The 14,119-nt window shown below is 34.7% G+C and overlaps 3 protein-coding genes across 3 annotated transcripts; all 3 read right to left on the reverse strand.

The window, feature by feature from the left end:
- Positions 1–405: 405 nt before the first annotated feature.
- On the reverse strand, positions 406–3,542 carry LOC113750252 (agamous-like MADS-box protein AGL104). The gene is made up of 5 exons (XM_027294250.1): positions 3,358–3,542; positions 1,365–1,470; positions 1,118–1,168; positions 859–1,022; positions 406–574 (listed from the first exon to the last, which is right to left on the reverse strand). The coding sequence occupies exons 1-5, from the start codon at positions 3,540–3,542 to the stop codon at positions 406–408; spliced, it is 675 nt and encodes a 224-aa protein (XP_027150051.1).
- Positions 3,543–6,895: 3,353 nt separating this feature from the next.
- LOC113749462 lies at positions 6,896–7,881 on the reverse strand. The gene is made up of 2 exons (XM_027293211.1): positions 7,688–7,881; positions 6,896–7,653 (listed from the first exon to the last, which is right to left on the reverse strand). The coding sequence occupies exon 2, from the start codon at positions 7,651–7,653 to the stop codon at positions 7,150–7,152; it is 504 nt and encodes a 167-aa protein (XP_027149012.1). The 5' UTR covers positions 7,688–7,881; the 3' UTR covers positions 6,896–7,149.
- A 3,432-nt stretch (positions 7,882–11,313) lies between these two features.
- LOC113749032 (heavy metal-associated isoprenylated plant protein 24) lies at positions 11,314–12,419 on the reverse strand. The gene is made up of 2 exons (XM_027292663.1): positions 11,994–12,419; positions 11,314–11,908 (listed from the first exon to the last, which is right to left on the reverse strand). Exons 1-2 carry the CDS (start codon positions 12,145–12,147, stop codon positions 11,616–11,618), a joined length of 447 nt encoding a protein of 148 aa, XP_027148464.1. The 5' UTR covers positions 12,148–12,419; the 3' UTR covers positions 11,314–11,615.
- Positions 12,420–14,119: the final 1,700 nt, after the last annotated feature.

Below are 14,119 nucleotides of genomic sequence, written 5' to 3' on the forward strand. Positions count from 1 at the left end.
CCAGTTTTGAGTTCTTCATTGAGTGGCATCACATCTGGATATTCTGCTCCACTATTTCTTCCTGGTGGCAAGGTAAACAAGATATACCTCTTATTACTAAAATCTTTTACATTCCAAACACTAATGACATGAAAAAGAAATGCATGCATTTGCCTGGAGACCTATTAAAATGTGAGAAACCTCTGGATATAATTCGATGGATTTTTTTAACAACAATCCTACTCCAACAGAAGGAAACTTATTGGTACCAACCAACATTATATCTTTTAGTATCTGTATGTTTATTAGAATATGTAGAGGTAAGAAATACTAGATGACTAATCATCATGTGCTGAAAGACTTGTAACATTAAACCAACAATTAAACCTCATTACGATTTCATTTCCCTCTGCATTAATTGAAAAATCAACCTGTCCAAGATAAGTAGCCTGAAATATCAGCAGAATTATACGAATGAGCCCATGCTGGAACTTTCTGATTAACTGAAGTCTGAAACTTGCCGTCTTTCATGTTCCCAAGGTTCAAGTTACAGCTACTTTCTTCTAATGGGACACAAGAAGTGGAGATATCATCCCTGAGAAACAGAAGACAATCAAATTAAATATGCTGCCACAATGTCTCTTTTTTTTTTCTTTGTTGTAGTTTTCCTTAAATGGTTTCAAATTAATAACTTCAAAAGTTTCCAACATATCCGGGTGACAGGTGTTACATTCAACAAGAATAGATAATTAAATAAAGGAGATAGGAGAGGTGTTAAACATAAAGAAAGTGACGCTATTATCCTGAGTTATGAGTAACAGGATCAGGGAAAAAAAGAAAAAGTGAATTGTAAAGACTGCTGCACCATTGGATATATACCTGGTATCAACATTGACAATAGGTGAATCTAAAGTATGTCCTTTGCAGGAACCATCAGGTAACCAATTCAGAACCTCAGCACTCCTCTGCGAGGATTGGCCCTCTTTTAGTGAACTTAGAACTGTTCCCTGCATGAGGAAAACTTTCTTCAATGTAACATTTAGCTGGCATTAGCAACATAAAGTCATTAGCAAATGTGGATATAGAGAGGAGGATATAGTAGGATACTAAGATATTGGTAAGGTTTCCTATTGATTACCTCCAAAATCTTAGGATGATATGAACGTACAAGATTGCTTACTAGTTGTTCCTGGAAATAAAGAAAAGCAGAAAAAGATCTTTAAGTACTTGATTTCTCCGAAATTTACCTAAAACAAGTTCCAGAGTATGTATCTTGAGCATCACTTTAAAAATTCAAGGGTTCCGTGCATGGCAAAAGGTCATCCATTTAATTACGGTTCCCAAAGTGTGCATTATGGTGAATCCATGAATATGCCTTCAAGAACACAGATCTTTCTATTCGTCACAGAATTCAATAGGTCTTCAAGGAGTTTCTCACATGATTCAAGCTCCTCCATGGATGTCATACTTCCCAGGTCAGGTTCAAACATCCTATTGCAATTGATAGTGACAGCAGCAAGAAGTTAATTCCAACTACACCTTGTAAGTTGAAAGGAAATGATTCCACCGTGTAAATAAAGAAGCAGGTAATCAGAATAAATAACTTAGTAAAATGGACTCCTCATACATACAATTTGTGCCATTTTGTCCTTTCTGTTAACCTTATTATTCTCACCAAGATTTTTAAGCATTGGACGTATTTCAAGTGGTACAATTCGTAGGATCGTGTGATCCTATATACAATCCTACTGATATTAAGACAAATTTCGATCTTGAGTACAGTGCCCAATTAAAATTGTATTTCGATGTTTACACCATCAGCTTCCTGAATGAACTACGTGAGAAAGCAAGTGTCACAGCTTTTTCTTTTTCTTTTTCTTTTCTTTTTTTTTTTTTTCAAAATGCAATGCAAGCCCATATTTCATTAGATATCAATCTAAGAAACATATATAATTATCTGTCTCCAATCAGTAGTAAACGGGACAACCCCATAAAACTATTTAGTTGAAAAGCTACATAAAAATATTAGATTGAGAGGATATTGAATACAAACTGTTCTTGGTCCAAGCACTGGGGAGCAAGAGCACTGCCAGAAAGGAAGAAATTGTCATGCTAATGCTTTTCTGCTTTGCTTTAACAGAAAAAAGAAAAAAAAAAAGAGAAAAACAAACAATTTTATTTGGACATACTTTTCCCTTTCTCTATTAGAGAGATCAACGAAACGAGCAAACACATCTTCAATCCTGTGATTTAGAGTTATTATATTAGTAGTTTCTAGTAGATGATAAGTTTGATACTTGGAACTCAGAAAAATTATATCTAAAATAAATTAAAAGAAAAAAGGAATCAACAAATCTGCAATAAAAAAAAAAAAGAAATTTGACAAGCAACGATATGACATGCTTCAAAAAAGTCATGAAGAAAGGTTCAAATTTAACCTCAAGTGGACAATAACATACAAGTGAACTCAAGCGCTTACATAATTCAGGATTTTATTTATTTTTTTGAACATAAGAAAAGTAACTTTGAATTGTTGAATTGTTGTGATGCTTTTCTTGTAATTTCTTTATGATGTCCAGAATCACGTTTAACATTAAAATACGCTTTATAACTTAAAATTTCATCCTGACAAAAGTTTTAAATTTTTTACACACCTAAGTTCAGATGTGTGTAGCCTTAAAAAAAAAAAAAAGATGTGTGTAAAGACAAGCATGGCATACATATACTAGTCTACTAGACATATGTCTAGTCATCAAACTTTTAGTGCTGGTCTCACATATTCCTGGAACTTAACAGGATGTAGAATCTGATATTTCCAAGTATAATTACAAGATTATTTCTCTCCAGGGAAAAAGGAGTCAGAAATTCTTTGCTTTGATCTATGTCGGTTGAAAACACAACCAGTGGTCGTTATTTAATATTACAGGAAATTTAAATGTCTTTTTTTTTTTACAACAAGAATTGTTAAATACGGGTTGCCTAATTAACCGCGGAATGAATGAATACTCTGCTCAATTTGATGACTCAAATAATCGTTTTTGTTTCCTCTGATTTTATAACATTGCATACGAAATATCCATTCATGCATGTTATAACACAAATTTCACACAAAACTATGAGGACTATTTATAATAAATCAAAAACGTCAAACCTTGACAAGAGGTGTACAAACTTTTTTTTTTCCCTCTTTTATGGGCAATGACATTCAACAAACTAAACTCGTAGTGCTTTAAATTTGTCTTCACCAGGAAACCAAAAAGAAGAAAAGTACCTTAGTGTCATTACAATGATTCACAGATTAGGAAATTGATAAGGTGCAATATATGGAGATTTACTAAAAGCTAGTACAATTGATAATGAGTTGTTTTCACTATGTACCTCTTTTGGGTAGAGAATTGAGTAAGACGACCGGCAGGAGAGAACATCAAGAGGGCAATTTCAACATCACAAAGAGTGGAAAGTTCATAAGCTTTCTTGAGAACCCCATTTCTACGCTTGGAGAATGTGACCTGCCTACTTGTGGTGCTCTCGATTCTCTTCATCTGGAGCTTTGCACGACCCATCTATGATGAATCGTTTTGTCTACACGAAAAGAAGCTCAAGTTAGAGTACAAGATCATTGATGACATATATAGCACCATACTAATATGCTCAAGGAAAAAGTAAGCTACATATACTGTTGAGAAAAGAATTGTTTGTCACAGACACCTATGAACCTTGAAGTTGTATTGAAAATGATAGGAGAAGAAGAAAGGAGATGAAATTTGGGACTAAGGACGAAGAATTTAAGATAACTAGATTGGGATGATTTAGTTACCAAAATAAAATTTTCCTTTCTTTTTGGTTTTCTTGTTACCGAAATACTATTTGATGGATCAGTGGATCAGACCCTTTCATTTGATGACACGGTAGAGCATCAGAAAGCATTCCAACCCTGGATGTTGTTTCGCTCTTCATTTGGCGTTAAATGCTTGCGTTACTTATTGAGAAAGAAATTTCATTTTCAGAGTCAACCTGCTGTAGTCTAAGGGGAGGGAAGAAAAGAAAAAAAAATTGTTGTAGTCTTGAGGGTGCTATTTTCATTGCCTATCCTAGTTTGAGTTTTGTCCAATTATATAATTCGTCAAATATGCTAACACAAGTCCTAATTATCATCAAGCATCTGTTCCTTTTTTTTTTGCCCTCCTTGCAAACCTTACATAGGGAAGAACAACGCATCTTAATTTGCAATAATCTCACGTCATTCTGCTAGAATTACTTATCACACATCAGAGTCTCATTCAAATGTAAGTACATGGTTTTCAAGAAAATATCATATCTTACTTATTGTCATAAAATCAGAGGTTATTTTCTTCGTCTTCTTCCATTTTTTTTTTTCATTGTTAAGTATCAAAGTATGGATATCCAAAGGTCCAATTTTAGTTTTGGATCTTTTATCTCATATGTTCAGTCAGATTAGTAGACTAGATATTGTTCATGATTAGCACTTTGATGAGTAACGAGAAAAATTCATCATTTGTACATACTCTATGCATGGTTGGTTATTTTTCTTTCCACCCAAAGCCTGTTAATTTGCTGGATGCGCCCCCGGTTCCAAACGAATTCTGGCAAATCTTCACACAACTTTGTTGTAGTAACATGTACTATATGTGAATGTGTGTATCTTCTTATCTTTTACTGCATGATGAACCTGGTCGCGTTCTTTTCTGATCATTACCTGCTATCTCTTGGTCGACTATGACAACCTAGTGAACCTACTAAGTATAATAAGCCAGTTTTTTTTTTTTTTTTGGATAAGCAACATCCAAGAAACACCTCTTTCCCGAATAGCAAGTTTTGTCGTGTAAGTTCCAATTCCCCATTCCAAGTTCCAAGAGAGAGAAAAAAAAAAAAAAAGAATAAATGCAGTATTGATAGGATTGGCAACGAGACGGATTTGGAGCGACACCCCCCCCCCCCCAACACACCGCCCCTCATCCTTCCCTACCGCCATTCCCGCCGCCCTGCTACCCCGTGGGTTCCCCACCATGCCGTGCTAGTATTTTTAAATTTTATATAACTTTATGTTTATATATGTATCATACTAAAATTTACTAATCATTCTTTTGAATTTTCAATAAAAAAAATTAACATGAAATAAAGTTTAAAAATGATTTTAACTTTGTGAATCCGTTTCTCTATATTTGATATTACATAAATTCTAATATCATTATTTTTTTATAAACAACATGCCATAACAAAAAAAAAAGTAAACTAAAATAACAAAATTACCATTGTACCACAAAATTAAAAAATTATAGTGTATTATTACAAAAAATATCATATTATTCATTCATATTACATATATATAATTATATTATATTATATATTTTATGTTGTATGTGTGTCTGTGTGGGGTAGAGCAAAGGTATCCTCACTCGTCCCTATCTCGTTTTAAAATCGGGGAGGGGGGAACTCCCTTGCCCGAGTTCCCTGCCTCGCATTTCCCCCCACCCTATTGAACTCCATGGGTCGGGTGCCTAATTACCATCTCTAATTATTGATCCATCAACTTTGTTTATATTTGATTCCACTTTGCACTCTTTTTTTATATTTGGATTTTCAATTTCATTTCTAAATTTTAAAATGGTACACTTTAATCTCTAAAATATAAAATTTGTCATGCTTAAGTATAATCATTGACAAAAAAGAGATAGATTTTATATTTAAGTGGGATAGGTTTTGTACTATAGGGACTAAAGTGTGATAAATTTTATATTTATAAACTAAAGTGAAATAGATTTTATCCTTTAAAGATTAAAAGTATTCCATTTTGGAGTTTAACCATCCTAAAATTCTTATCAACGGTATTTTAAAAGTATTCCATCTAGTAGAAGATTATTGTATTTTGTTGAGATTTTTAGGATAATTGTTAGTTGGATATTTTGCCAGTTTGTTTCATGTAATCATTATAAATAATGAGTTAATGAATGAATAATACAAGTTTATTTCCAACCTCAATACAAGTCTTTTATAAGTTTTTTTAATAACACTAGGTATTGCTTCTTAGTTTGTGCCAAAAAAACCAACAAGAATCTTCATGAAATTCATGCTGAGTTTCTTGGCAGTAATCCATTTACTAATGTTACCCAGTGTGCCAATCACCACTCGAGCAGTAATAGGCGGAAGCTTTGACACTGGGATGAAGCTTCTGCCGTCCGCAGCTGGGGTAGCTAATTATGATGTTATCCCAGTAAATTTCCCCATCTTTAACAGGACTTCCGTATTCTGAATGGCCAATTCTCCGGTAGGACAAATCCAAATTGCCTGAGAGGCATAATAATGACTTTTGCATCAATCCGAGTCAACATGACGAGAGTAAAACAGGTAGTTTTGCCAGATCCATTGTGGGCTTGAGAAATCAAGTTCTTGTTTGGGAGTGAGGATCAGAGGCAAGCTAGTGGCTTGGATCTTGATCGGTCTATCAAAACGCATCTCCACATATAGACCCTTAAGCAACTCAGCTGAGAGGTTCTAGTCCTCCAAAACTCTTGGCTTAGGTGTACAAGGTATCCCCAAAAGTCAGCAATAGTGTTCATCATGCTGAACTTCTTGTTCTAGTAGAAATAGATTAGACCCTCGCTCAAAACTGCATTACTCATTCACCATAATCTATGCCTCTCAAATCTTAATATTGCTCTAATTAATAGCTTGAGTTTAACAACTCAGACCACCAAACATCCTATATATATATATGTACATCCTTTGAATATCATGTATGCAAAAGGTAATCCCAGTCAATCCTTGCTTCCTTTTCTTCCCAGTCAAAAAGGACCTCTTATGCAGCTCTTTTCTTCGCTCTTCCTTTTCTTCCTATTTATCTTAATTTCCATCAATCAATTTCACCATTGTCAATAGATACATCAAGGGTTTCAAATTAACAAACAAAACCATTAACTACATACATAACAAAATCACAATTTAGTACATGAACTTCTTTGTAAAATGTGGAAACGTTGGACGCATGAAACACGTCACCAAAATCCTTAAAAAAAAAAAAAAAAAAAAAAAGGTTTTTCACTCCCTTGTTCAATATTGTTTCCAAAATAAAAGTACAAGGATTTTTCTATTACAAAAAATTTAGGACACAGTAAATGCTTTCACCTTAGCTGCTGCTCATGTTTGTCATAATCAGTTGCAAGTTAAATTTTCCAACACTAACTTCTCGCCAGTGAGATATTCCACCAATTCATTTGCATAATTCCGGCAATCATGAACTCCAATTCTCAAATCAGTATCCCATCTGTCGTTGAATCCGTGCACACGACCTTCTACAGCATCAGATTCTGAATATCCAACAAACCAGCATTTTCTTTTGGGCAGCTTCTTTAACTTCCTAGTTAGAACAACCCCAGGAATTTCTTTACCCGATAGAGCTGTAACTGCTGTGAATACATCTTCTGGGTCTTCTGGTTGGAAATCATAAACAACAGCCTCGGATGCAGAAGTTGAATTGATGATGACCATGTAATGCTGCAAATCAAACAGATTGAGAGAATAAACAGTAGACATAAGCAGCTGGGGTGGCCCCCTTGGGGCTCTCAACGGCACTGCTGCTACATAAACTTCATATTTCCTGCTCCTGATGCTACTCGCTACGGTCGAATTCGTGGCTGTGTTCAATATGAAGGCCATTTTACATATTTGCTGCTACTGCTTATTGGGCCATTTCTTGTCCGTTTGGTGTTTCTTGAGTTTTATTTGTAGGATAACTCAACGAATTTTTCTTAGTTCATCATAAATAATCAACTTTTATCAGCTTGAAACTTTTCTATTTCCTATTCCAAGTAAATTTTTTCACTAGTGTACAAATTGACGTTGCTTAAAAATTTTCTGTCCCGGTACCCATTTTAATGCTGATTGTAAAAGTTTCTCCGCACATTTGCTAGGCACATCAAATTATGTGTTGTCTTGTATTTTTTTTTCTTTCTATTCATCTGTTTTTTGTGGTGCATGCGGTTCCTAGTTTGCACCATTCTAGTCCACACACTGATGGCATTCCAAGTAGTCTAAAGGGATTTTTTTTATTTTTAATTTATTTTAAAAAAAAAAAAGATGGGCGGCTTTCAAGTTGGATGTCTGACGAAGACATATTATGGAAAATTTTCGTAGTTTAGACTCCTTTGGGCTTTGGTGGCCCACTAAGGTTGAGACGAGGTGGAAGCCTTTCTTCTTGCTTGCTTGTAGAGTTGCACTGGATCCATCTCTTCCTAGTTAGCCCAAAATGATACGAATGATTGATTCCTCTCTTACTGTTGTCCTCTAAGAAGAAAATGCGATTATGTGGTAGTTTACTCCCTTGATCAATCAGGCTTGGCATCAAAATAGTATTAATGTAATCCTTCTTAACACCTTAAGTTTTTTTTTTTTTTGTTAGTGTGTATATATATATGGTGAATTTGGTGAAATGTACGTATGTTAACGAGTGCCCATAGGACACCTATTAGAAAACCCTAAAAATATTAATGTAATCCTTCTTAACACATTTTGTCTTCTTCTTCTTGAAAAATTGTAACACGTTTTATCTTTGAGTTACTTAAGAAGTACGCATATAGTTTGTGACAGAAAATTCAAGAAAATACCAGAAATTGTTTGAGCTAAAATTTAATTTTTGTATAATGGGAGGAAAGGAGAAAAACTATTTCAGGCGAGCAAAAAAAATGATTTTTTTTTTCATTTTGGTTTATTCAATTTATATCTGTTGGCTTAAAAAATACATAGTGGAAGCATATATGATTCGACACCCCTTGTTGGGAAATTGTTAAATCACACAATTTGAACAAACAAATAACAAAAATAATGAAGGAAAATAAGTGGTGAAAAGGAAATATGGACCTTTAATTTGGGAGCCAAAATGATATTTTCTATTATTACAAAACCTGACTTCATAGTTGTGTTGTGGTACTACATAGATATATACATATATATATTTATATATATGGGGGCCTTTCTAAGTCAGTTCAAGAAACCTTTGTGACTACGAAACATGGATCACCTCAAGTACTAGGAATTTTACCATGAACTGGTTCAATTAAGCTAATTCTTTATGAAAAAGAAGAAGGAGGAGGAAAAGAGGAAGAAGAAACCGTGAGAGAGAAAAATGAAGGATAGATCTTATTGATTAGAAAATAGTCGGGAAAGAGAAGGAGAAATTAACAAATTCTGTTGCAATTGCCTGCCAATTTCCTGACAGACCAAGACTTGGTATTAATAGCTAGTGGCCTTCATACGTAGCATTTGTAACCGACTTTGGGGACTCATATGCTGGTTGGCTATCAGTACAAAACGACATTCTAGACCACTATTTAAAACCGACTGTTCGACTAAAGATAGTTAAGGCTGCCCAAACTTCTTAATGCTTAAGTAAGCCAAGATTCTCTGCACCAGCCTAACGAAAACAAACAGACAACCAAGTAATTGGACCAATACAGCAATGACACTTCAACTGCTAAATATATTAATTTGTTTGGTTTACAGCATACTCCCTTCGTCCCACTTTGATAGTCCTGTTTCTTTTTTCACACAGTTTAAGAAAAAGTAGTTAACTTTGTTGAAAAAGTAAATTTAGATTGCTATTTTCCTAAAATACTCTCATATTAAATATGGTACAACTTTATGAGAACTTGAATTGATGGTAAAAAAAGAATCAACTCTCATTAAATGGGATAGGTTTATAGTAACAACTACTTACACTGAATAAGGGTATTTTAGGAAAATTAAAATACAACTACATTCTTCAATTGGAAAGTGAACTACAATTTGGGACAAACGAAAAAGGAATACAGGACTATCAAAGTAGGACGGAGGGAGTACAATAATGATATCTATATCGGGAAAGGGAGGAAGACGAGAAACAATATTCTAATATATCGATTCAAATGTCCATGAATTTTAAGTTTTAAACTGCATTTCCATCTCTTACCTTACTCCACGAAGATGCAATGTGAATTGATTATGTTTTTTGTTAGTGAGCTTCACCCTATTCTAACCCTCGAATGGTCGAACTTGGGTAGGTAAAATGAATTTCTCTCGGTCCCTGCTCATTAGCAGCAAGCAAGTAGATTCAGATTTTAACTTTTCAAGTTCACCCAAAATCACTAATTAATTATTTCATTTAACTCTTGTAGTTTTATCTCCACCCTCCCAATCGGCTCCTATTCCAACTGTGTATTCGAACCCTGAATTTGATAGTAAAAAAGATTCTAAAAATCATTTCCTAACCATTGGGTCGACCTCACTAGTTTGAAGTGAATAGCTTATCACTTAATTTTGAGAGTAAGTTTTTCTTAGAAAATTTAGTGTCACTTAATTAATTCAGATGTTCAATTTTTAATTATCAAACGATTTGAATATGTTAAAATTTAAATCCATTAAATTTAAGCGCTAAATTAGATTATCAAACAAGGTCTTAGTCTCTCAAAACAGTACTTCAACAGTTGAAACGAACCTATCGACAAATATTTTATGCTTAGTAGCTAGTGCGTTTGATTTATAAATTGTCACAAGTAGTTAGTGTAGGGATCAATTATAAACAGTTGATGAAAATACAGAGAGAAGTTCACTAAACATAGTGACTGCTTTTAAGAGTGGAGAAATTAACTTTGGCCCGATTGAAGGACTTGAAGGCTAAATCTTGATTTTTGATTGTGACATAAGCTTGTACATGGCCTTTTTTCACTTCTAGGGGACGATCCAAGCATGATACTAAAAAGTAGCAAGCAATATTGAAGAACTCATGAGTTATGATAATAAGACCAGCAGGATGAGAAAATCAATCCCTCAGCTTCACTTTTATTAGTGTTCATTTTCCTCGCAGAATTATTTCAGGTTTAATAGGAAAAAAAAAGGAAAGAAATTACTCCATTTGTGTGGAAATCAAAGGCCGGTGCTTTCTGGCTTAAAATGCTGTTATGCTGTGTGATCCATCATTCGCCAAATGGTCGAACTGGTCAAATTAAGCTATACTATGAAGACACAAGTCCCTAGCAGATAAAACCTGGATCCTGTCATTTAAACCGTTCGCCGACAACTGTGCTGTACCATGTACCACGTACTGTCAGATGTCTGGTGACCCGAAAATCGATGTGAACTTAAGTTTGACTCTTTGAAATATGCGTTGGTTTTTATTTTTGTTTATTTTTGGATGTGTTTTTGGGATTGGATACCTTGATTTTTTTTTTTTAACAACCGAGCTTACCGGAAATCACACAATAAAATTAAATTAACACTCAGAAGTAATCGAAATTCTGGTGCAAAACAGCCAGGGAATTGAATACCTTGATTGTATGTCTCATATTCTTCCCAGTAAAAAAGAGCTTCATTAATTTCAAGGAAACTGCTTCTTCTTAATTGCAAATACATGCATGATTACATATCTCTCATTTCACCTGAAAAAGATCGAAACAAAAAGAAAAATACTCATAAACAAACATAAAAACCAGAGTGCCATGGAAACCACCATGATTCCACTCTTCCTATGGTGCTTTAATGCTACGAGCTATCTACCAGTACAAGATATATATACTTATCAAACTAGTAACTGTACAATAGCAAGCGAAAGAAAGGCCAAAAAACAAAAACAAAAAGTTGAAAAGGGATTACATAATTGAGCATGCGTTAGGATTTTCATCATTGAACATAAGAAACTGTTCTTCCACAGGGTTTAACGTCGCAACACCAGGTTCATCAGTTTTCCTCACAAAATTTGGAGGTGCCTTCTTATCATAGACTCCAGCAGCATAAGGATGAGCCATCAGAGTATAAGGCACATAAGGCCATGGTTCAACCTTTTTCTTAGTTGCTCGAGCTGCCTCCAACACTTTCTTTGCATCAACAAAACCTGTTACTGTCGCCTTCTGCTGCTTCAAATCCACATCCACCTTTTTCGCTCCTGCGGAATGCATAGTAATTCACATGATGATTAATATTTTGCATGATGATATCAAATTAAAGAAAAACAACAGAAAATTATGTACCTTTAACTCCTTTCAGAGTCTTCTTAACTTTACGTGCACAGCCTTCACAATCCATCCTGATCTTGAGGGCAACAGTATTCATTATTTTCTTCTTCTTGGCTGTTCTGCTGCTAATCAAATCAGCCAAGTACTCCAAAGTGCCTGCAACTCCCATTTTTTTTTCGTCTTTTGTTTGCTTGTGCTATAGAATCCTTAGTTAGAACAAATACAGTTTTTGTCTTTAACGAAGTTGGGACTTAGGAACGCAATATGTTAAACTGAAAGATTGGAAGAAAGAAAGATGACAGAGAACTGATGAGTCTCAAATCTGAAGTCTTAACAAGATAGCAAGAAAGAGGCTGTAGATGGCTTTCCTGGTCCTGGTTTCAGGAGGAGTGGCAAGAGACAAGAGGTTGATGGTTGACGAGAGAATGGGGAGTTGTTAACTGTCTTGATGAAGTGTAAGTGGACGGCCCTTGTGGCCAGACTTATATAGGAGCCAAATTTAAAAAAGCCAAGGTAAAGAAAACAAGAACTATAATTTAATGAAGTGGGGTTCACGACCTAGAAACACCAAGAGACTTCTTAACTCGCGGGAATCCTCATTCCCCTTCTTACTAGCTTCTTAAGGGCACAAACTTGTATGGAAAATGGTCCTAAGGCTGTTCCGTCAGTTCCCTTAGTAGCTATTCCCTTGGTTTGAGTGAAATCATGAAACAATCGCCAAATTCATACTTTTTCCGGTGTTTCTTGTAGTAATTCACAAATGCAATGAACATCTATAGCGCAACGGATCCTTCATCTCCACTTACTTTCTATGCTATTAGTTTGAGGAGGTACGTAGAAAACGATTTGACATCAATCAATACGTGTCTGTTTTTCTTTTTTGCATTTTTTGGTAAGCAGCCCATCTAAGATTAGATTAATCAGCCTGCACTAGGGAAGAGAAAATCCCTCAATAAATATCAGATTAATAATCAGATAATAATATGCACAAAAGTAACAAATTTTTGTACGTTTGATTATAATCAGAAGCGCATGCACTAATTGTAGTTAGAGTTACAAATAGCGTGCCTGTGGTTCTCAATCTTTAGCTAACATAAGTACAATTTTTGTACGTTTGTGGGACTATTTGACGTTTAGTATAGACTCATCAGGCTTCTAAAAGTCTCTCATTTGAATGACAAAAAGGAGAATTTCGTGCTTGGGGTACACGAAAGGTGAAAGTTAATTGTAAAGTTTAGGCCTAATGCTTGTGGAAAAAAGAGCTTCCAAAGTTTGAAAAAGGACCCCTTAAAAAAAAGAAAAAATTGAAGACTGTTTCACTTCACCATCAAGGGGAAAAGAAGAATGAAAAATGAAGCACATTATTGGGGTTGTCTTGGATTGGAAGGCATAAGCGGCTGCCACGTGGATATGCAGCTTTTAATATGGCAATTGGAATTGGAAATCCCGAGGCAAGTCGGATGCCCACGTGGAAATAGGATATTCAAATGGATTCGGTAGTAACTTGCACCCGTTAAAAAGGGCGTTCTTCGCTAGTGGTCTGTCGTCTTCTGGATTATTTGGGCGAGTGCGGCTTTGTGATGGGTCGGTGCGACTGTGGAAAAAAAAAGTTGAAAAGAGGATGAAGAAATCTAAAATAAGACCATAAACTGGTTTGCCTGTCGAGACACTTGCCACCTATCTAAAAGAGGAACAATTTTCGATTTTTTTTAAAAAATATTTATATCTGTATATATTAGAGGACAGATTTTTTACGAGAAGCTTCCACAAATCTTGAAAATCTGAATTCTTTTTTACTGTAATTCTAAAATTTTCACTAATGGATAATAACCATCCCTACAAAATTACATTTACAAATTCCAAATCACGTTAGACACTTACCACATGACTGATAGTAATAACAAACTGATAATTTAAGAAACTCATTATTACGAAAATTGATAGGTTGCAATGTTGTCATTAATTTCATGATTATTTCCCTCTTTTATCCTACCAAATATTACTTAATTAGTAGATTCTTCTTAGTTTTGGTACATTGTGCAGTTGCAGAGATTTAGAGTAAAAAGGAATTAAAAGGCGTGATTTTCTATTGGGCTGGCTGTTCGATATTGGTACGTCGAAGTTTAAGCTTTGCATGTCCG

This window comes from Coffea eugenioides, chromosome 10, assembly GCF_003713205.1.
Source record: "Coffea eugenioides isolate CCC68of chromosome 10, Ceug_1.0, whole genome shotgun sequence".
NCBI classification, from domain to species: domain Eukaryota; kingdom Viridiplantae; phylum Streptophyta; class Magnoliopsida; order Gentianales; family Rubiaceae; genus Coffea; species Coffea eugenioides.